The sequence below is a fragment of the Amblyomma maculatum genome, chromosome 10 (genome assembly GCF_055883805.1).
Source record: "Amblyomma maculatum isolate TAMU_Amacu chromosome 10, ASM5588380v1, whole genome shotgun sequence".
In the NCBI taxonomy this organism is placed as follows: domain Eukaryota; kingdom Metazoa; phylum Arthropoda; class Arachnida; order Ixodida; family Ixodidae; genus Amblyomma; species Amblyomma maculatum.
The window spans coordinates 23,061,587-23,085,898 of NC_139353.1; the positions used below are offsets into that span (position 1 = coordinate 23,061,587).

General features: G+C 48.2%; 1 protein-coding gene across 1 annotated transcript; it reads left to right on the top strand.

The window, feature by feature from the left end:
- The first annotated feature begins 1,019 nt into the window (after nt 1-1,019).
- On the top strand, nt 1,020-21,725 carry LOC146175865 (GTPase-activating protein skywalker-like). Its single transcript, XM_084580876.1, has 12 exons — nt 1,020-1,332; nt 8,787-9,038; nt 9,808-9,966; nt 11,143-11,475; nt 12,310-12,426; nt 12,533-12,643; nt 13,152-13,245; nt 14,131-14,193; nt 15,252-15,370; nt 16,495-16,743; nt 19,587-19,942; nt 20,812-21,725. The coding sequence occupies exons 3-12, from the start codon at nt 9,826-9,828 to the stop codon at nt 20,945-20,947; spliced, it is 1,719 nt and encodes a 572-aa protein (XP_084437002.1). The 5' UTR covers nt 1,020-1,332; nt 8,787-9,038; nt 9,808-9,825; the 3' UTR covers nt 20,948-21,725.
- Nucleotides 21,726-24,312: the final 2,587 nt, after the last annotated feature.

Here is a 24,312-nt window from a genome sequence, read left to right on the forward strand (position 1 = left end):
ACTGCTGTCTATCCGGGGGTTGTGTACAAGATACCCTGTCGTGATTTTGACGCTGCCTATATCAGTGAAACAGGAAAATTCAAAACGAGGCTCATGCAACACCAAAATGACATTGCCCAAGGTAGAACTCTCAAACGCAGTCAATTGGAGTTTAGATACAAATACGATTTTCTGCACCATGCTGCAACAAAAACATTAAAATGACTGAAATTGTGCCAACTTGAGCCAAAAATTAGTTCAGGGAAGCACATGACTATGTTTTGCCTCGCATGTCAAAGCTTCGAGGGGTGCCCGAACGTTTGCAATAGCGATTGCTACTCCATTCACACCGCACTTAGATATATTCGATCATTGCGAATATTTGGAAATTATTTTTTTCTTTTGAACTCGCGGGCAGCCATCACGAGCTCCAAACCTTTCTAGGAATCGACATGTGCGGTAATTCTAATGGTTAGGCAAGAAAGCGATGCTTTGACGGCACCGTGAGTCGGGGCGGTGATGCCAGTGGATGAATGTGCAGCGCGGCACGTCACAGTGTCGTGTCACGGCGCTCTCAACGAGTGGAGATGAACGGCGAAGAACGCGAACGAGTGCCAGTGCTGCAATAGTTTTCACCTTCATTAATTCGGACAAGGAGCGCGGTCCAGCCCGGTGTAACTCTGGCGTCGGAGGCTCGTTATTCGGGTTAATTCGGACGCGGGGTGGGGGAGGCGGAGGCTGCATTAGGGGTACGGCCGACGCACCCGATTATCACCAATATAGTCCTCCCAAATCAGAATTTAATCGAATAGTGTTGTACGGGCACTCATGCGTGCTATGGCAGGCTCCATCACAACGGTCGGAGTTCCCCCCACTTCCGAAATCAACTCGGTGACATAGTTTCGGTTTCGTCAACCTTGCGCCACGCAGCGGCTGCTATCAGGCACGCATCGGCCTGTCGCGCAGTTTCGAACGATGGCTCGTCTCTGGTCTTTCATTTTCACGTGAGGATGGCGTCGTGCATTCCAATGCACGAATTCCCCTCGCTTGCATCTTCCAGTGCGTTGAAATTCATACTGGTTAAGCGCTGTTCACTATCCTTGCAGTAAAGTATGCACAAAACGAGATGGGGCCTTTTGTAAGCAGGCACCGCATTGCATTGCGAAGAGGGTATACGTTGCTCTAACTTTGGTGATATTGCCTGCAGAAGTCATGGTGATATGCACTAAAAAACACGACACACAAGACAGGACTAGCACAATCCATGCCAATTTTTAAGACCGTTGGCTTTTCTCACGTTTGGCGGTTTCGCGTCGGTGTGCCCAGGTCTGTCGCGCGACCACCAAAGGCTTGGTAAGTCCGAAGCAGTATTCACCATGATGGTTTTCCACCCTAACACCCACCCTAGGTCACGTGATTCCACCCAAGATGACGGCCACCCTAAGCTAATGCATATCCCCTTTCTGAGTGGAGCCCTCGTCCAGGGCTTCGTGTGTCGCCGCTATCCTGCAGGCCTGCTGCTAGAAGCAGCTGTCGCTAGTCTTGCGGGTTGCTGCTGCCGAGAGCGGTATCATGAAACTATATAAGGCTTCTCAGGCCAGAGTCCCGTTCGCTACTGCTATTTTCTCGGCCTTTCGATCGCAGTCGGCTGCGTGCTTGCCAAGGCTTGTTCCCAGTAGGACGGAGTGGGGAGATTTATAGGTGGAACGCCGCCGGGTGATAGTGTGCAGGCCCAATCTGAATGATATGTGTAGCTCTGTGTTTTCGGCAGCTGGGGCATTTCTCTGGGTAGCGGGTCGGGAAGAATAAGCGTTTAGTTTGGTTTGGATTATGAGCGTCCCAAAGCAAATCGGGCTATGACGTCGTAGTGGAGGGTTCCTGAAATTGCGACCTCATGGGGTTCTTTAACGTGCACTGACATCGCGCAGCACTGTTTGCGGTAAAGGTTAGGATACTTGTGAGTTTGTAGCTGACGCCATGCCACAGCTTCGGCCTTGGTGAGTATTGGGCGAGGTGGTGGCAGTGTTCTTTGTGTACGGTAATGTTGAGTGATGTGGGTGTGAGTGCAGGAAGGTAGAAAGTTGGGCGAGTAGGTACATATACATAATTGAAATAACGCACTACGCTAAAAAAGACGAAGACTGAACACGTAATCAACAGGACAAGCACTTGTCCGGAAGGATGCTACTCGGGCGAGCACGTGCGCACTCTCGTTGGCGGGAAGGAGGCGTGACCAGGGGTCCACACGATGCGGTCGTTCATAGTAATAATTTCTTTTATTTCCATCCATGATGGAGGAGACCGCGGGGAAAATTTGAGGAGTGTGTCTGTACATACTGGCGACCAATTTCACTAGACTAAAGTTGCTGGCGACAGCACGCGCTCAGCCTGCAAAGATAATGCATTCTTTGCGAAGGCGCGGCACGCACCTTGGGAATCTAATTATTGTGTGTCAGAATGGTTTGGTTTGTGTGATTTAACGTCCCAAAGCGTCTCAGGCTATGAGAGGCGCCGTAGTGGAGGACTCCGGAAATTTCGACCACCTGGGATTCTTTAAAGTGCACTGACATCGCCTTTTTTACGCTTTTTTTTTTATCTCGTACAGCTGGCTTCCCGCAATGCACATTTTCAAAACTGTGTCGCTGGGCGTGGTCGTGAAAATAACGCTCAGTTTCTAGGGCATAAAATAAAGCGAATATATTTTTAAAATGTCCATTGCGGGAAGCCAGCTTTACGAGCCAAATATGTGTATTTTTGACAAATATTTTCAATGCGATGGGCCTACAATGAAAATTAAAAATAAAAGTGGATTTACTCAGCTTTTCTGTTCACGCGGCCTTCGTTTTGTTAGCCCCTAAAAACAGAGTTCACTAGTTCATTTTTCTTCATTGCCTAATTACTGAGCTCTATCCCGTAAATATGCCTGTCTTGCTGATAATCTGCCTGCACAGACCGCACTGACGCATGTCGCACAGGGTTGAGATAAGCTAGTTATGCTGACAATTAAAAAAAAAATACACCCTGTATGAATGCGAATACTACCGCTATAGTGGTCCCAGCCATTGTGCGCGCGCTTGTTCCCGAAAGCCTTTTTCAGAAGATGTGGCGCCCTCTGGGAGTGGTTGAAAATTCGTCTGCTACTGGTTGAAAACGTTCTTGTGAGACGCAGCCATCTTGACAGCTACAGCCATCTGTCGCATACGTCTGTCACTAATATGAATTGCTCATGACCCCCAGCAGCTCAGGCTGCTCCGATCGCGGAGGCCAGGAACTGCGCACGGGGTCTGGTGGTTTGCTTTCAACCAGGGGAGAGGCGCGCATGCGCATGTTGGCGTTAGCAACCGCTATTCGCATAACGCCTGCCTGATTGATATTCCGCAGCGTCGACTTCAGAACGTTTTGGGTCACGGCAGTATTGGCGCAGGACTGCCTTGACTCTGGCTGCCCGGCCAGCGTGGAGCTGGGGGTGCATGTTTTTCGGGACTGGCTCAACTCTGATCTTAGTTGCCAGTTTGGGCGGTATGGCGTGGTACTTCCGCTGAAACGGAGTGGCCGGCTCCGGCCAGACTAGTCGGCGCAGAATGGCCCAGCCCACTCGTGTCTCGGTGGCGCGCAAACATGGCATGGTCCTTTGGGCTTTCATCAGCTCTTGAGCAGTGTTGTGTAGGTCAAGCTGGAGCAGACAATGTGTTGATGTGTACGGCGGCAACGCAATGACTGTCTTGACTACCGATCGCAAAACGATGTTGGGCCGATTGAGCTCGATTCGATTCGGCCATTTACATAGAGTGCGCGAAATGTCACCCGTCTTTAGCAGCGCCTGCGCGATTCGCATGGTGTCACTTTCCTCGAGTTCCCCGCGTCTGTTAGAAATGGGGCGGGTCAAGTGTGCCACCTGCGCGAATTGCTTCTGGAGCAGCTGTATACTAGTACATACATCGCTCGGCCGTTAGACTGCAGATACAGGCCCAGCACCCGTAGTCGGTTCACTCTAGGGATGAAAGTGACTTCGAGGTGGCGGTTGATTTCGGGCTGAACTACTTGAACCTTCGCGCGTGTACGAATCACAAGCAGTTCTCACTTACCAGGCACGCATGTCAGCCCGCTTTCAGTCTCGCAGTGCTGTGTTACCTCTTTGACTTCTTGAAGACTTCTTGGATGCGGTAGTCCGAGCCTTTTGTCACCCATAACGTGATGTCGGCGTAGAGGGCATGGTCATGGAGATGGCATGGGACACTTCAGAAATTCTAGAGAGCAGCGCGGAAAGTAATATACCATCGCCATGTTGAGCAATATGGGCGACAGCATCGATCCCTGTGCAGTGTCTCGGCATGTAAGATGAATTGGTCCAGATCGCACATCTCCGGTCCCCAGGTGCAGTTCTACCGAAGCTGTAGGCCCTCACATAATCATAAGTGGGATGGCTACAGTCTGACCTCACTACACTGGCCAAGATGACATCACGCGACGCGCAGTCGAAGGCCTCCTTCAGGCCTAATGCCAGCACAGCACGGGCCTGGATCCTGCTGGGATGATCGATCACTTTCTCTTAGAACTTAAGATGCACGTCTTGAGTCGAGAAGTGCGGCCGGAATACGAACATGGTGTCAGGGAACAAGATAATGGTTTCCAATAGTGGGCGGTGCCGATTGAGCACGACGTGTTACACCAGCTTTTCAACACACAACGCCATTATATTGGTCGAAGATTCTGGAGAGAGCGGCTTGCCTGGTTTAGGAATTAGGGTGATGCCAACGGGGCGCCATTCTTGTGGGATTGTGCTGGTCCTCTACACTTCATTATAATAATCGTTCAGGGCGGTTATTGAGCTATCGTCAAGTTTCTTGAGCATTTTTTACGTAATACCGTCCGCCCCAGGTGTGGTGCTCCTTCTTAGGCTCGCTAGCACTGCTCGAACTTATGATTCCGTGATGTCGTCGTACAAGAGAGAGCGTTCGTTCTGATGGGGGTTATATATATATATATATATATATATATATATATATATATATATATATATATATATATATATATATATATATATATATATATATATATATATATATATATATATATACTGCGGTTTGGTACCTGTCAGCATGTGCGCCTCCAGGGCATGCGGTAGTGAGGCAGTGTCGTTTGGTTCCACATATGTAGGAGCTTGACTATCACTTTAGAGGTTTCCTCTCTCATCTTGGACAGGTCAAAAAGGCTGCGGAGGAGACGACGTTCTGACCGAGTATTGCCTGCAGCTTGGCGCAGAGACTGCCAGTTGGAACTCGTCAGTTCCTCCGCATAGCGCTCTGCCGCACAGTGACCTCAGTAATGCATTTGCATACCTTGTTATTGTATCGCTGCCTCCGGCACCTTCGGACAAGTTCTTTTTGAGCCTCCCACAAGTGGAGGAGGTGTGGGTCCATCTCAAGGGTCTTTTCTCTGTCCTGCACTACGGACGCGACCTTCTTGATGTCCGCCTGCATCTGTAGCACTCATTCAGCCAGGGAGAGTCGTTCGCCTTCTTTTGGAGCTAGTCTTTGTTGTCGGAAGGCGTCCCAGTCCGTGAGGGGCAGCTTGCGGGCAGACACCCGACCCACTCTCACTTGCATAGTCGCCTCAAGGATGAAATGGTCGCTACTCAAATTATCTTCCAGGTTGGTCCACGGGTACGTGTGTTGCGCTCGAACTAGCGTCAGACCTGGGCTGGTATCGATTCCTATTCACGCTGTTGCCCAGACGAGTATGATGGTCGGTTTCAGTCAGAATAGTCAGTTGGTGGCGGCGGGCGATATAGCCAGGGCCAGCTTACGGCCCTTAGAAGTTTCTTCGGTCATGTAGCCCCACGAAGGATGAGACGCGGTGAAGTCATCCAAAATTGGGAACGTGTTCTGAGGCGGATTGACACGCTTGAGGCTGTCCTGAAAGAGGTCTTCAAATACTTCCATTCCGCCTATTTTAGGAGGACTAAACGTTCAACACGAAGGCGCTTACCTTGCTTTTTTCCTCAGGCAGGAGCTCTAGTAAGACGTGTGAAATGTGCCAGTGTTGTGTCATTGAGTGGTCAGTCATGGTCATACCCTTAGTGAAAAAAGTGGCTATACGTTGTGTTTTGTAACCATCCAATGTTTGTTGCGCGAATGCTGTATATCCCGTGAGCATTGGTGTGCAGTTTCTTTCTTGGAGGGCGATGAAGTCGAGTTTGCGTTCGCGTATCTAGGAGGCGCACTCTTAGATATTTAGGTCATCACAGCGCCCTTAGAGCTTAGAAAGCGGCCCCTTTAGGGTCTGCTTGGAAAAAGCGGATTTGCACAAGACAAGTAAAGCCATTTTCGTCTGAGATTGTTTCTAGGCTTCAGTAGAAGTTCACTTGCTGCAAACTTCGGATATAAGGAACACAATTCGTTTCACCATCACGTTCGTTCATATAAGCGGGCTGGACTGAATATGTGTCCAGTTCGTTTGTCCCTCAGCATATGTACACCCTTTGTCAAAAGTTTAGATGGGTCTGTTTCTAATCCGTCTAGTGACGTCTCTTTAGCATTCGTGGAAGTCGTTCGCATTGGAGAGGGTATATATATATAGGACAAAAATTCTCTTTACCTTCAGTAAAGTTGAAACTGAGAACTTCATTACGAACCGCACGGTGTGGCTCAGAAGCAAACCCCCTGAGCTCTAAACTTTTGACAAAGACATGTACATGTTATGTGCACTGTTTCACAGCCCTCAGATTGAAGGGCGGGTAGCTGGCCACGGTAGCTATCTAGCCATGATGGCTGTACAGCTCACGAAGGCGAAATGCAAAAACACACATGTGCTACGATTTTACACGACAGCGAATGCAGCTCATTCCGCTGAAAAGCCGCTGCCTCCATACACGGTGGTCGGAAGAAATCCTTATTGGTCGACAGGATCATGACGTCTCAAAAGTATATGACTGCGCGCGGGAATTTCAAACGCCTTAAATTCAAATAAAGCAAGACCTTCTCTGCGGCCACGGCGCAGGAGAGCCGGCAAAGAGACCCTTCTCCTGGCTGAGCCCCTGCCCCGAGGCCCATGTCTGTGTAAATGAAGTCTTCTCTCTCTCTCTCTCTCTCTCTCTCTCTCTCTCTCTCTCTCTAACGGTTTGGTTTGGACGACCCAAAGCGATTCAGGCTATGAGACACGCCGTGGTGGAAGGCTCTGGAAATTTCGACCACCTGAGGTTCTTTAACATGCACTGACCGCACAGCACATGGGCGCCTTGCTTTTTGTCTCCATCGAAAAGCGGCCGCCGCGGCCTGGATTCAATCCTCTATCTTTGGGTACAACAGTCGAGCGCCCTAACCATTGCACCATTGCGGTGGGTCTAACGGTTTAAGGGGAGAGTCCAAATGAAGCCGAAACTGGCGAAGTGGTTCCTGCAATTCAGGTATTTCAGAAAATAAGAACAAATCGATTAACTAATCGAATTTGTAGCCGTTGGGGTTCGAGCTCAGGCCTTCTTCATGCCAGGCGAGCATGCAAAGCAAATGTTACGAAGGGTCGATTGTGAAGGGCAGCTAGTGAACACTTACTAAAATGTGTTCGGGATGCGTGCTGTCGTTACAGTAATAATTTTTAAATATTCAATTGTTTAATCAAGAAAGGTTTTAAAAAATCGCGGAATCAGAATGCGGTGTTAAAGGCGCTATTTACGTCTACTATTAAGGCGAAGCTTAAGCTCCCTCCTAATTTTACCTCATATAAGTATCTTATAAGTGATTGGAATAATGTCGGAGCCGCCTGTACCCAGTGCACCTCGGAGCTCGCTCGTCTGGTACTGTATCCTGTTAGTGGCGTAACATAATAGTTACATTAACTGTGGTTAGGGGTGCCCATGTAGGTATAGAAATAACAATTCATTTGCCGTTGCTTACATTTCAATAAGGAATGTGGGTAATGACCCCAAATCTGACTAGCCCCCTTCATTTGCCCCGACTGCTGCTACAAGTATATCACAAAATAATGGTTTGATCACTGCAATGTGCTGGTTCCGGCCGCCGCCACAGTTGTTCGGCTTCTTTTGGCAAACACGAAAATACAACGCCCGTACGGCACGGCAATTAATATCGAGCACGTGTATCAAGGTACCACTATATGCTTCGTGTGGCTCCGCATGAACTTGATTTAGGCTAATTTGACGCAACGCTTACAAACTGTTTGTGATTTGTATAGGCAGACTGAACTGGGGGAAGCGCCAAGAAACAAATGTGCGTTTGTGTCGACAAGCTTCGAAGCATCCAGGATCTCGCAGCGGGAACAGCGCGTCCTCAGTCTATCCAAAGGATAACCTCCTTGTCCCCATCTTGAGCTACTTGGAGGGTACCTATTGTTCTTCTTGATGACGTGTACCATTCCTCACGTGCGCATTTAAGCAGGGTCTATGATATTGAAGGCGGTCACAAGCGACTGCGCGTTCGCATCAAAGAGCTCGTCTCACCCTATGTCCGGATATAGTCCGGCGCCCAGACCTCACACGCGACGACGAAGCCAGTCGACAGGTCGATGCACCCTATAGCGTCCATAGAGGAAATATATGTAGAAAATATATGGTCACCAGCTGGAGGCCAGTCACAATGGGTCGCAGTTCGCTTGCGATGATGATGATGATGGCGACGACGTTTCGGCCGATCCCTTTGCAACGGGTGAACATGCACAGGGAATATAGATTGTTAGTGGTGCCAATAACAATTTATTTATTTTTTCCTTTACCGCTTCTGGGCTATAAAAGCTCCGTAATAAAGGCCACCGCTCCCCGCGGCTGGGATTCGATTCCATGTCTTACGTCGCAGCGTGAGGATGCCTGCCGACGTAATGACCCCGCGCGGGTAGCAGGTGCCACCATCGAATGTGGAAGAAGACGAAGAAGCAAGCCTCTGCAGTTGCGCCCGTCGGTTGGCCCACAGCGTACACTGGCTGTCGGTCGCGGCTCCCCGCTTCAGCTGTGCCCACCTGCCGCCGTTCACGGTCGGCTTGGACACGGCGCTGGACCTGGAAGTCACCGCGGCGGTGCCACTGCTTCGTCGACAACTCTGCTTGCGGAGGTGCGATGCTGATGCGTTACCCTGCAGAGGTCGGCATGAGCTGGGAATCCGTATTGTATTGAATATACCTCCAGCACCCATTTTGATGAGCAGAGAAGGTTGCGTTACAATGTACCGATATGCTCGAGACGCTCTAGGTATATCCACGCTGGCGTTACTGTGACGTAGCCTAGAGGGCGGAAGAGGAATCTTTGATAGGATGCGCAGCTTTATATAAAACAGGTTGGACTTTCTTTATATCACGTATTCGACTATGTCTCGTGGTTTTAAATCAACTCTGATCCGAATCACATTTAAATTATATATGCAGACTAAACACTTGCTAGACTAGAAATGAAAATACTTCTACGTTTTCTATGCAACCGCCTGTATAGTGCTCCTTCTATTCATTGCAGAGAACCATATAAGAAATCTATGTCACTCAAAGAAGAAATGTGCGCTTAAAGATCCGTAATAGGTTGCACACTCCTCATCTTTTTAGTCAGTATACTATTTCTGTTTCCAAGTAGACTTAATTCCAAAAGCGCTTTCCATAAAAAAATATAAAGAATACCCAGATTCCTTCGCTGTATTAAGCCTCCTGTCATGGTCATGTAACTATAGTAAGCTGGGGAGGGGTAGATGAAGACAAGAATTTTCCGTACTCACGAGAGGTTCATAGCAGGAGGAGGTCACAGTTGCGAACAAGATGTCAACCTGATGACCTATATACATTTAAGACGATTGCAGTCCATACGAGTATAATATGGAACATCTTACGCCCTTGCAGGCAGCAATCAAGCAGGTAATGTCTCCGCTGCCCGCTTGCTTCAAGAAGGAGTTTGTCGACGCCTCCAAACTCCCTGTGCCCATACCTGCGTCTCCCACGCCCGTGACGAAGGTCTACAACGATGTCATTCAGCTCATCAAGCAGCAGAAGATCAAGGAGGTGAGTGAAATATATATCAAGAAATTTCTGCATGCGCTCTTCACACCCGTTGCTTTCTTTTTCTTTTATAGTGTGCTATAACAGCATCACGAAGAGACAACTGCATGGTCCAGGCACAAATTTTTGATAATTCCGCCATGCATTGAGTAACATTAAAGGGCAATCTAAGGAAATTAGAATAGCTTACAGACGTCGAATGAGCTACACTTGCAAGATGAGCACACAAAGTCATTTTGTGTTTAATAGAAAATGGCGGCGTAAAACCGCGCTGGCGCCTAAGCTTCTCTTCACTATACAGCTGAGTTTACGAGACCGCATGAAAGCAGCTAAGAACGCTTGGTCGGAAGGAGAAAACAGACTCCATCGAGAATAAAGTCAGTGGAGCGTTGCTTGATGGCTTCGTTCTGGGAGTCATCGCAATACGTCATCACAGGCGAGCTCAAGGTGACGCAAGCTCGGTTTACACGGACCCGGCAGTGCTGAGGAGTTGAGTGGACTCGACCCTCCCGGGATTACATGAACCCGACCTGACGTGCGGTGATTATGACAGCACCTCGCGTCGGGTCGAAGAACTAGCAGATGGCACCCGATTCCGTTTTTCCCGAGCGCATCCCTCGGGTTTATTATTTTTTTTTTCGTACTGTACGTTCTCTCCTACTGTTGCCCGACTTACTCAACTCGACCGCGTTTACATGCTTCCCGCAGCAAGGTCGAGCGAATCAACCCATCCCATGCGACGGAGTTGACTCGACTCGACCCCTCGACTCGTCGACCTGAACCGACGGCGTTTACATGAACCCAGTAACCTGTTTTCGACCAGGTAACTCAACTCGCATTTGTCGGGTTCATGTAAAAGACGCTGCAGTTATCCAGCTTCACCGCAAAATACCGTGTTGTGAGGAGAAGCCGGCGCGTCTTGGTGCTTTTGTAAGAAGGTTATAATATATCCTTCTTGGATTTAAACCAGGGTTCCCAAATGGCCAAGACCTTCTCATTGGGTGAAAAGGATGTCAAAACGCCTCCTCTCTGGGTTGTTGCAAACCGGTTCCGCTTTCACCGCAATAGCGAGACGTGCACACAACGGCCCAGAGAGCAATGTGGCTGCGCCCAGGGAGTTCTCGTTGCTGAGGTCTATAGCTTGGAAGCTTTGTGGCCATTGTGCCCGCATGTCTGCAGGCGAAGAGCATCGTGCGCACCCAGCACTGGCCCATCGACAACCCGAACCGTGGTGAACTGTGGACGAAGCTGTGCGAGGGCCACTCAAAGGGTGGCGTGCCGGACGACTTCTACCAGAGCACGGTCAAGGAGTCCCTCGGAGGCCTCTGGCCCATGGGGCTTCCGGCGTTCGCTGACCCTCTCTTCTGCGAGGACTACCTGCTCTCGGCCGAGGGCCAGCAGCGCGCCGAGAGGGTGCTGTTCATCGTGTCCGTGAGCCACCCTTTCATCACCTACTGCCCCATCCTGCACCCCGTCGTCTCCCTGATGCTGCACTACCTGTCCGAGGAACAGGTCCGCCAACTCGTATTCGCGATTGTGCGCCGCTCATTTTCGCGTGGCTTCGTGACAACATCTAGAGTCAAAATCGACGTGAAGGTGATAACTTTAAACTTGATATGCCGTGATTAAAATGCACCACGCCACAGACTGCACAATGCATGGGACACCACGCATGGCCAACCTCATTTTTTACTGTGCATTTTAATTTTTACTATTCCCTTTGGTCATTTTACCCTAGGTGGCGGTTGTAATCTATTGTGTAGCTTCAACAGGGCGTATAGCTCTATCACGCATGTTCATAATACTCGTACTGTAAGTTAAGAGTCAAGCAGACAGACATAGGGGCGCACTTTCTTCACGGCTACCTGCTTGAATAATACTTACCCCCCCCCTCCCCCCCACATACACGTCCTCTTCCTCCCGCTGTATTCGACTCCTTCCTGAGGAGCGATAAAGACGCCCCAGAAACGAGGGTCTCGCATTTAGTTTTTCCAATTCGCTATCTAGATGCTTGCCGCGTTCCGCTGTATATACCATAAGGTTACATGATTTACTCTTGACCGCGGTTGCCACTTTTAGATTGAAGTGAAGTGAAAATTCCTACGTGCTGTGCTGTATCAGTTCGCGATGAATAATTCCAGGTATTGGAAATATTTCCTCTGTGGCGGATTCTTTCTGCCTACCTCCTCCTCCTCCTTCCGTCATCCCTTCACTCACGACGCGGGTCGGGTGTCCACCATGCATTAATGCCACTGTCACCGCGCCTTCTCTTTCTCGTAACCATGCACTGCTGGTATCATCTGATTCGATGAGACGCATCAATCAGTCCACTTTTCGCTTGCGCAGACGTACGAGTGCGTGTGCGCCCTGATCGAAGGCACGATCGTGCGACACCTGAGCCAGACTCGGCTCATGTACGACACGTCGGCCCACACGCTCATGCATCTCACCAAGCGCCTGGCGGTAGGTGGCATCTCCCATGTTAAGCGCATGTTAACACAATTAAATCCTGTTCTTGGTGGTCCTGTTAGCCTGTTATCACTGTGCATGTTTGACCTTGCATGTCTAGAAGAAGACCTACGTCCGGCTGCTGAGGAAGATACAGCAGGAAGACGACCTGGAGAAGATATTCCGCACCTGGCAACTGTGGATATTCCGTGGACTGCCCTTCTACCACATGGTGCGTGGACTCTTCCTAGAGGCTGTTGTGTCGACGATGCGCTCATAAAGGGTGGGCTGCCGGCTTGTTAATCCAGTGATTCATTCACTGTATAGTACAGCACTGCTGGCACGAGGCTTCTGGTAAACTTTTTTTGCTGACGCCTCGTGGGCAAATAGCTATCAAAAAGTCAGTGTGCATTACAGCACAACATGTACTAGTGCACCCGGATAACAGACGGGCACACATGTAGCGTAGATAACAGCCTCGAAGAATTCATGGGTTGCATAAAGTTCTCATTATAGTGATATGATGACTGCGTATACTGAATGCCCCTTTTTAGGTTAGGCTAATTATCTTGTGAGGCGGGTAACGTCCTAAAGAAACTAATTTAATTAGCTTATAATGTTACTGAATTCACTTACACTGCACGGTTGAAATTAAATACACTTGGCAGTGGATTTCGCGTAAGCTGGGACACTTATTTTGGTGGCTTCAGAGAAGGGCCGCGCGTTCTCTGCAACCGCAGGTGCGCACCATGGACTGCTTCCTGATTGAGGGCGTGCGGGCGCTGTACCGCATCGCCATGGCCATCCTCATCCTCTTCGTCCAGGAGCACGCCAGTGAGTGCATGGGGCAAGAGCCGACTGGAACGCACCCGTTCCACCAGACAGGCTCTAATGTCCAGTGTATATGATCGAGGGCTTAACGCCCTATATACGACAAGCGCCTCCTCCTTCAAGCGTTCATTGTTAACCGTGCCCGGGGATCGCGACGAATCAGTCATAACTTTTATTGGTTTTAAGAACAGCACTGCTCTTCTGCCGCATCGAGAAGCGTATTTTGAGGTTCGCGATCCGTTGTTTCATACCTTTCGAACTGGTTCCGAAAGAGACGTATCGCTTATATTCATCAGGCCGTCGTTAGACCCACACTCCCAAAAAAATAAGAAACAAAGGAAAATTATCAGGCTTCGAAACTGCAGAAAGTGTCAGGAACAAGTGCTCATGTATGTCACTTCTAGCTGTCCCAAATATGTGCTTTTTCCCGTGGTTCACGGCTCTACAGCTACTGGCCCACTCGCATACCCTGAACTGAGCCCAGGTGCTAACCACCTATTCAAACAGCGTCAGTGCATCCAATGATAAATGTTTTCTTCGATGTGAACGCACACGTCAATACTGCTTTTTGTACTTACTGGTGCTGGAAAGACATGTCAGCAATATCCGAATTACCTTTTGTCAAATGAAGGAGAAATGATTATATTCTCCGCCTCTATAACCAGATGCGATGGCTAAGGAGGTGGGTATGACAGCCACGTGATTGATGACCATACGTAGCCTGTGATTTCCGGCAACATGTGGCGGTGACGTCATTGCATCTTCTACGCAATATGCAGACGTCGTAATTGAAACGCGTGCACCAACACAACTGCATCTAGGCGTATACGATCTCAACTGCGCAGCGACTACGGTGCAGCTTCTTCCTGTCTTTCCTCTGTTTTTCAGGCGAATTCCCCGCCGAATCGTTCATAACGCGAGTATTCAGCGGAAAGAAAGGCAAGGGCAGAGGTGAGAATTTCGCGTGGTCGTTTCATCGTGAGTCTCGCAACAGAAAGCCATTCGCGCCACTTTTACGCGTTGACGAACAGTGTGGGACGTATGCACCTACGTCACAGATGCCATTATTTTGTAGTGCATGCAGTACAGCGAAAGGCTGCAGACTTATGTAACAGTCTTATCGTCGCCTGCTCCGGCTTGCACTGCAGAAGCTATGATCTGCACTACAAAATGGTGCCCTTGACGTCACTTGAATACTTCCTATATGTGTAGCGCGTTATACTGACTGCATGCTTGGGTGGCTGGCATGAGTTTCATTAGAATGTGGAGCTGAAACGCACGGTATGCAGTCTGCTGCAGTAGAAAATCGAGCTACCTAAGCGCTTTTAATCGGTGGTTTATACGCTTTTAACCATTTTATATATCAGCCGTAAGTTTATTCTCTTAATTTTTCTAAAACGTGAGCGTGCCGCGCAAACAAAAACAAAGATATATATTTCTCTCTTTCTTGAAGGCTATCCTCGCTGCATGAAATTGGGGCAGCTCTTAATATTAATTTCTTTATTACTTCTTATTTATATTCATTTGTTCCAACACCGAGGGTGAAAATGTGTTCCTAATTTTTGAGTTCGATTCGGATACAAATGTCGTTGTTCAGGAAGCTATGCTCTTTCAACTTACTAATCATGGAGTCTACTTCAGGACACGGGGTCGCGTTTCAGACAGCCCGCAACCTGCCGAAGTCTATAGACCTTTGCATCGAGGGAGGAGGTTGTCGAAACGCCTCCTCTCTGGACTGTTGCAAATCGGTTCCTCTGCCGCCTCCACCGTGTTGACGTCAGGCGCACACAACAGCCCTGCGAGCAATATGGTGACGCCCAGAAGGCCCTCGTTGCAAAGGTCTATAGAACTCCGACGAAACGTACAGATTGGTCTTTATGGGCTACGAGTAACTAACTGTTTGCTGAAACTCGAGCGAGGGCAAGGGCGATTGAGCCACGCTTCTGTGGGGTCTCGTGTGCTGTGCGGTGTTTAGTAGAAGTGCATGTATCAGGTTGTATATATGCCAGGCGGCTGTTCGGGAGACCAGACTCCGGACACGGGGAAATTCCTGGACCGCATCATACTGTTCTGCCGGGACATGCCTTTCGATGTGGACAAGTTTTTCAAGACAGCCTACGGCATCCAGGCACGTGATGCATCGTCATGTTACGCGTCATATTTAATCTCTGGTTACGAGGGCTCAGCTGGAGGGAAGACGAGGACATCGGGACTAACTGCTTGGCAAAGTATAAAACAGTGCACTCTGCTTTGTCGGCTCCACCAAGTATGCGCCACTCCGCTATGTACAAGTCACGTGACGTCTGTCCAGTGCTTGCCATCGTACGCACTTTAGAGCATTGTGCCCGTGCTTCGGGGCTCGCCACTGCTCGCCGCTGCTCCAATCCAAACTGGAGACAAGCGTAGTCCTGCATCGCTTTTTCCAAATACTATAATCAAAGACAGTCCATACATATGTGTGTCCTTCCCGTATTTAGTGCACTGTTAGCTTAGACTATGTAAACACATGGCCGAACAATAAGACTGTGTGTTACCAAGATATTTTGTTGGGCGAGTTGGTACCTATTCATTATTAATTTAAACAGCGCGAACACGAAGACAAAGGACAAAATAAAAGAAAGCCACAGTACAAGCGCTGACTCACAACTATGCATAAGCCCTTTACTCCAAGGCGCAGATAAGCACAAACATGAAGAAAACGAAACAATCACGTGAAAAAACCCCTGGGTTCACCTGCTGCACAAAAAGTGACTCAAAAAAGACGCCTCTTTGCTTGAAAGAGCAAGAGAAGTCTTGCTGACACACTTATTCTCCGTTGAAATAAAATGTGATTCAACTATCTCTCTCGTCATCTTTTCTTTGTGGCGATACAAAATCCTAACCTGGTCAAACTTAGGCCACAAAGAAAAGATGTCAGCAGGACTTCTCTTGTGTGTCAGCAAGACTTCTCTTGCTCTTTCAAGCAAAGAGGTGTCTTTTTTGAGTCACTTTTTGTGCAGCAGGTGAACCCAGGGGTTGTTTCACGTGATTGTTTCGTTTTCTTCATGTTTTTTTTTTTCTGGGCCTTGGAGTAAAGGGCTTAGGCATAGGTGTGAGTCAGCGTTTGTACTGTGGATTTCTTTTTATCTTGTCCTTTTGTCTTCGTGTTCGCGCGGTTTAAATTAATAATAAGACTGTGTGTGCCTTCGCTGAACGACACACGTCACACACTTTGCGGCGCCGAGACCCCTAAGCAATAACTCGTGCGCGCAGGGTGTCAGCGCCAAGGTGCTGAACGACCAGCTGCTCAAATCCGAGGCAGTGGTGAAGAGCGGCGCGAGCAGCCGCCTGCGCTCGGCCACGGAGACCGGCATCACGGCGAGCCCCTCCAGCAGCTACCTGCAGGTAGCCTCGTCTTGCTTGTCGCTCAAGGAGAACAAGTTCAACTCCGCCTCGCGCTCCATGTCGCCGGGCATCATGCCGGTCTCCAACTTCCGATCCGAGATACTCAGCGCCCAACAGGTATGCGCCTCGTCTGTGGAGTGAGTGGACTGTCGGGAGGTATGGTTGAAGGAAAGAAAAAACTTGGTTAGTGACTGATAACAGAGAAAATATTTATCTCCCAGTTCTCATTCGCCGGACCATACGGCACATATGCGCTTGGAATGTGTGGAGGTGCACCGGCGGGGGACGCAGTTTAGCTTTTTCTCAGTTCTCACCTCCAAGCTGGAAGTGCAGTTTTTTTTTTTTTTTTTTTTTTTTTTTGCCAGCAATACACTGCCGCGCTCTCTCCCTTTCTTTTGTTGCCCAGTGACACAAGGTGCATAAGGTGGAACGCGTAAGACGTGGTCACTAAACAACAGCCTTCCTGCCTGCAGTCCGGGTGCGACGCAGGGTAGCGTCTTGGGTCCATTGCTAATCCTAATCTACATCAGTGGTCTGCTTTGCAATACTATACTTAAACCATTTCGACGTTTCGTCAACGGCTGCATAGAATACAGGAAAATTCACCGACTTTCAGGCTGCTTTTGATTCGAGACAAACCAGACATATATTTAATCACTGGTTTGTGTGACAAATGATGCTAAGTGCCGACCACGGTAAGAATATATTTTTACACCGTGGTGCCGACAAATATAAAACTCCAACATTCAGCCGCACAAAGGCCCCATCATTTTCAGTCGCTAATCGTCTCGCTATCGAATAAGCTTTCTCCTATAGGAATAAAACTTTGAAGCTCTAATCTGAAATGAAACACTTTACAGGGGTTCCAGACCCGTTACGACGCGAACAGCTAAACTTCAGCCACTGCATTCGTTATACCATCTTTGCAGCCGAACATCTCTCTTGCTAAACTGTCTGCCAGTCTATCGCGCTGTGCCCGCGCGCTCCCACATAAGTATAGCTGGCGTGTAAAGCGCCTTCAACTTTACCGGAACTACTTACATAGCACGGCCATTACTAATATATCTTAATAATCCATACAGACCCATCACTGTTCAAATCATCACTCGAAGCAATATTATGCCCTGAAACCCACTCCCTCAGGAAATACCCCTTCAATGGGGCCTTTGAGGTTGAAATAAATAAATAAATAAATAAATAAATAAATAAATAAATAAATAAATAAATAAATAAATAAATAAATAAATAAATAAATAAATAAATAAATAAATAAATAAATAAATAAATAAATAAATAAATAAATAAATAAATAAATAAATAAATAAATAAATAAATAAATAAATAAATAAATAAATAAATAAATCACCCTAAGGCATCGCATATATCAGATAGCCCCGACTTACTTCGCTCCACCACCATGTAACCCCGTCAGCCTATGCATTTTAATTGCTAGATCTCATTCAGAACAGCTGTTTACGTTTATTTTGAAATTTGATCAACAATCTGGCGTCGTCCAGAAGTCTCCAACGATTAAGTAGTTTTCTGGTTCTTTGTGTACAGCACGCAGTTTAGCAATATACTTACCGCTTCTTAAATACTCGTCTTCTTTAATCAAATCAGGTAATTATTTATTGTGTAATATTCTTCCCAGTCTCATATCTTTCAGCTTTCTACATTTATCTGTTTTTTAATCTCATGTGCAGTTTTGCAAATTAATTTTTGGGGGCTATATATTGTTGTATAATGACGCATTAGCTGCTTTTTTGTGTCTTTTCTATATCTGTGCGCGGCTACCCTTATATAATACTCCTTTTTTTTTTTTTTGTAGCCCGTTGGTGTTTTTAATACATTGCACATGTATCGCTGCTGACGTTAACAATAGCACTCACGCCGCATGGACGTCGCAAGGAACTAAAACTACTATGCGCAAAGCGAATTTTCAATGCGCGCGGCTGCTCTTAAATGCCGACGCCATCATGTGATATCTGGTACAATACATTTAGCCCTGATAACAGCGTTACGAAGTACTTTAATTAGCGAGTCCAAGAATTAAGTTCGATACCGTCTACGTAATCTGGGAATGCTGCACCGCAGCTATAAAAAGGTAATTTCGGTGTAAATAATAAAAAAACTGATGCAAATACTTAGTTAAATTAGTGTTAGAATTAAATAGAAGAAATGAAATTGAAAATAAAAGTGTTAGAATTAAATAGTGTTAGAAGCCCTTGTCGGGTTTTGGGTGATTTCTTATCGTGGTTATGCTTGTGAACTCCTAAACATATTCTGATCGCCCCTTATTTAATCAGACTCTTCCATCACCTAGTTGATTATTAGATGATTTCTCTAATTTGTTTGGAGGTACTGTCACGAACATAATGAAAATACTAATTGAAGCGCCGAGCTCGCCGTATAGCTGGCTGATAAACATTAGGTCTTGCCAGAAGCCGCAATTTTTCCCCTGTGAGGATGCTATTTCATGTCATGCAATTCTTCCAGGTACGAGTCAATAGTGAGAGTTTTCGGATAATATCACCTTAAAATCAGAACGACTAACTCTCCAATGCAAAATAAATTGAAAAGAACGATGAAATCGACCCTTAATGGTTTCGGGAAAGTACCGTTTCCACTGCAGAGCTGTATATATGTAGGTCTAAGAACAAGTCGAATTCTCTATAATTTTCGATGCGCATAACGTACGCGTTGTTTTGCGTCGCTACACTCTTAATCTGGTTCCACATACGTTACGCTTATAAGTGCAACCTTTTAAAAAAGTTCCACTTACTTAACGGAATTTTTTGAAAGTTCCACTTATAACTGGAACCCATATGTGGAACGAGATTAAGAGTGTACAACTGGAGGCGTCATTGTTTTATGACTACCGGCTTGTCGGACTGTGACTTAATTCACAATAGTCGATCGGCGCTACAGGTTCGCACGTGTTCACGGTCGCGCGCGCGCAGATGGCCATCTTGTGGAACTGGCTGCCGCCTCGCATCGCCATGCTGCAGCCGGAGTTGGTCTATTCGACCAACGAGCACGGCAGCAGCCTGACCAACTTCTACCTGCGCTCCGAGAGCTCGGAGCCGACCGTGGTGGTAGTGCTGACGACTCGCGACGAGCGCTTCGGCGCCTACTGCTCCACCAAGTGGCAGGAACGCAAGCAGACCTACTTCGGCACGGGCGAAACGTTCCTGTTCACCTTTGTGCCGGAGCCCAAGCGCTTCTCCTGGGTCGGCTTCAACTCGACGGAGGACGTACCCCACTCCTGCAAGCTCTTCCTTACGGGCAACCAAAACATGATACAGATCGGTGCCGGGTACGCCGCTGAGGAACTGAGATCTTACCACGAACCTTAATTGACCCCGTGCCACTTTCGGGATAATCCCAGGGCTCAATTATTCAATATTATGCTCACAAATTCACGAAAAACTTCAGGTCTCTGAACAGTCACGCCTTGCCGTTTTGAAAGGAACTTCCCAAGGCTGTATACGAAAGCAGCGGGGCACACCCTTTACCTGTCGTCGTGTGGAGCTGGCAGCTGAAACTTCTTGAAACCGCCCACAATAGCAGGTTTCTAAATTTTGAGCCGCCGTTATATGGTTAAAGAACTGTTTTGCTGGTCATTGCTCGCTGGGGCCGGGAGTAGATTTTGTCAAGGAGGGCACTAATCCATCCACTTTTCTTTATTTAGGCAGTTAAAAATTATCATTTCTGCAATAGGACTTATATCCCTCTAACAATCATTCATAAGTCCGCCCCTAGCTGGGGCATCGTAGAAGTGCAATAAGGTGAAATATGAAAGAGAACCGGCGAGTGCGTATGCATACCATCTTTTTATAGCGGCACTCGTGAGTAATTTCACGTTAGAAGTACGCTGAAAAGTCTGCACCGCTATTGGAGCATGCGTGAAGTTCGTTCCTATGTACACCGTCTCTTGACTTGGCTCAGGACACGTGCCCTGACCTCCAGAGCGCCTTCTGACTAAGCAGAAGGGAATATTTTAGAGGTCGGTGAAGATGTCACAACGTAGTCGTATCACCCGGGTCAGCAGTATGCTGGGGAATGGGGGTCGGTAGTTTTTAGTGTGACGCTATCGTTGTGACCTCTTTGCTCCGAGTGAGAGTGTAAATCCCCTGGAGCTGTGTGAGTGCTTACATCGTTGGCTAATTTACCACGGTTTTGCAGGAACGGGATGGGGCTGTATGTGGATGGGTCTCTGGAGAAGGGCCGCACCGAACACTGCGACACGTTTGACAACCCTCCTCTGGGACGCCATAAGGACTTCGTCATCAACATCCTGGAGGTCATCGCCTTCAACTGAGCTCCGGTCCGGCACCCGAAGCCAATAATCAGGTCGCTAGCGGGACCCAGGCGACTGCCCTTACCATAGCACGCCTTTCGTCAAAAGGCTCGCAGCAGGCGTTGGCCCCGTCCACCGCTCGCTCATCAGATTCGTCCAGGATGCGTGGCGGTTCGCCATGCAGGACCACTGCCCGTCGACTACCTTAGCTGACGGAGACTGTGAAGCTAGGTGCCACATTGAAACGAGACACTTACTGAAAAACCTTCCGTGTTGACCAGCACGGAATCCACGCATATGCCACGTGAATTGTGCGTGCACGTTATGGGGCACGTGGAATGTTACGCATTCGCGCGTTTTAAACTTTGTATCACAGGCACATTCGAATTTGTCTGCGGTCTCAAGTGTCCATACGTGGCAAAGCACGATTACGAGGCGTTTTGCGCAACCGGGGTTGCCGTATACCACTGCGAATTCTAACTACACGGCCATTATTTGCTGCTTGCTGCGGTACCCCTTGCTTCGCTCACAAAGCAATCATTGAGTGTGTATGCCGGGGTTTAAACTATTAGTTTATTTTCAGTGATATGCCTGAACAAATGTTCCACGTGTGCAGTGCCAATTTTAACGGATGGCGTACGCTTTCCTGGTAATTAAGAATTCATAACGGTGTCGTGTTATCGTCTTATTTGCGATCATTTTCTAGATTACGAGTGGCAAACTTCAGAAAATATTCTGCTGTGGATGAACGGGGTTAATTAACGGGCAATAAATTGATGGACACAAGCGCTATATTCCATGCCCAAAATAGCGTGCATAATCTTTTTTCTTCGGATGACACCCGGCCTTCTAAGTAATGCCTCAGAGATCATGTTCACAAGATTTACACGGCAAAGGCGTCCCGGCATTCACTGCAGGCGCTGAGTTGTGAACAGCTCTAAGGCAGCTGCTTCGAACAAACCACATTCATGCATATGCTTTAGGGAAGGTTCCCGCTTCGAGGCGGCTGCACATTGAAACTGCCAAACGCCGGAAGTGCCCTGCGCCTATGCTCCAGCGGGTCAGCATGCGCCGTATAGAATAAATGAACTGTCGCCCCACCTTCACTTTTAGGGCGTGAGCTCTTTGCACTGCAACTACCAAGGTCGTTCACTTTCGCGTTTCACTATGAGCTAAGAGGCTCAGTCGTGAAGGGATCCGCAAATTTCGACAACATTGGGCTCTTTAACCATGCACTGATCACGTGACTAGGCGGGGGATTTAACAATTGGTTCGCTTGCGCTTTGTTGCTCAGCTCTCGTCATGGATGTCGTGCCGGTCCTAGTGCGTCAACACTTCGGCGCAGGCTTATGTGTAGTCATACGCTCTGACGGGATATAGACGGGATAGATTTAACTGGGATAAACCTTCATAATTTTTAAAGCGAGGGCGTCATTGCTTTAGTTGAATAGCTTAATGCAAGGCATACATCGGCGGAGTCAGTGTCATATTACGAATGGGGAGAAAAAAAGCGGAGTGTACACTTGAAGTGCCCATGGAGAAGTGAGATAGTTTTGTGCCTTCGCAGTTTCACGGAAGTTGGTTTAGGTTTGCCTACGCGTTGATCGCCGCTTTTGTGGGGCCCGCCGAAGAGTAATAGTTTAGCGCCTTTTCAGTTGTGTCTGCGAAACCAGCGTGATTAAAGCCACTTGCTGGATGTAAGGCTTCAGCGGCAGGGCAGCATGTTTACATTACGCACCAGGGCATGCGGAGCGTTGACTGAATTTTTTGCAGTCTTTTCAGTTTAGCGCAACAAAACCTGTGCGGAGTGAAGGAAGACTTGTTGACGCATGCACTGCTCTAGCTGGCAGCACAGCAGCATTGTACGCACCGAGGGAGGGAGCAACCCACGAAAATTTGTTTAGCGTTTGTGCTGGCCTTCGATTCGCCTCAGTGTTCTCTCTGGCTCGGCGTCCTGTTCTTCTCGGCTACGCATAATTAATGGAAGGCAAACCCGTTTCATGCTGATAAATTGGAGGATGCCTAAGTATGACGCGAAAACCATTAATGGCTTCCGTTTACCCGATTCTTGTTCACGTACGTCTTTGCCGAAAGTAACAAGGCAGCATATTTTGCTTCTCACTTGTATTATAAAGCCAATAAAAAATTCCCAGATTACAATTCGTTAAGAAGTGAGGACAGGCTATGATCTTAATTTTTCACCTATTTAAAGCTTCAGATGTAGAATGAATTTACTGCCACACGACCGAGCAGCAGATCCTGCTGCCTGGTTATCTTTCGGCAAAGACACTACGTGCACTTTTCCACACATTTTGTCACTAACCCCTTAATTTGTGCCCCTATTATCTCGCATGCATTCATTAGCATACATTCATAAGCTCCCCAATTATGTGAAATTCCACATAACATATACATACTTACAAAGCCCCGCTTTAGTGAAGCCGTACGGACGTGCCTGCGAGGCCTAGGAGGAGCGTATCATTCCTCGCGGCCAAGAATGTTGGAAGGTTGGAGTCTCATCGACCCTCCTACCTCAAACGAGAGGCCTGAGCTGGCAGCGCCTGCGCTGTCATGGCGCTATTTTGATGTCGCACAACCCGCCGACCAATCGGTGCTCAATCATTTCACCTGCCGACAACCGACAGCTCCGAAGCCGGATTGTCTTCAACGAGGTTTTTTCTGTCCTGGTCGCTTGCATGCGACAGATCCACCTTACCTGCTGGTAATGCCACCGAACCAGAGATCGCAAGCGGAACAAGACCGTGTATACCCTATTCACGTTGCGTGAAGCGATGCATACTGGGTAATCCACCACGTTGTTGTGGACAGCAAACTGCGGACGGAGCAGCCAGGCTGAATTGACTGAGTGCCTTGTTTTCGATGGTCCACCGACCAAACACGCTGCTGTTCGTGCGCTGCCGTGCATGCGAGATGTCGGCAGATTCCTGAGGAACGTATGCGTCGAAGCTGTGCCCGAAAAATCGGGTTCACTATGAAGAAATTTAAAGTAGTGCGGCGCGGACTTGCTCAAGCTACGCGCGGACGACTGACCCCGCTATGCGTCTGGACCTGTGGCCGCCCCGGTCGATATCGCCGATATTCATGATTTCTAGTTCTGGCGACTAGTTTGATAACTGCCCGGATTGGTGTCGATCTCGCGTATGTCGGCCCATGCGAGCCATTTGCGTCGGCGTCGCTAGAGGGATCATTTGCCTTCTCGCACTCGTGCAGACCACGGAGGTGCAGACGTATTTTTGGAATCACGAAGAACCCGTAGTCGGCCTGTCTGATCGCGGCAGCATTATCTGCGTGCATTGCGCGACCATGTAGACGAGACTGTGTGACAGTGCCGTGCTGCGTCATTGCTGCCGGCGATAACAAATTGG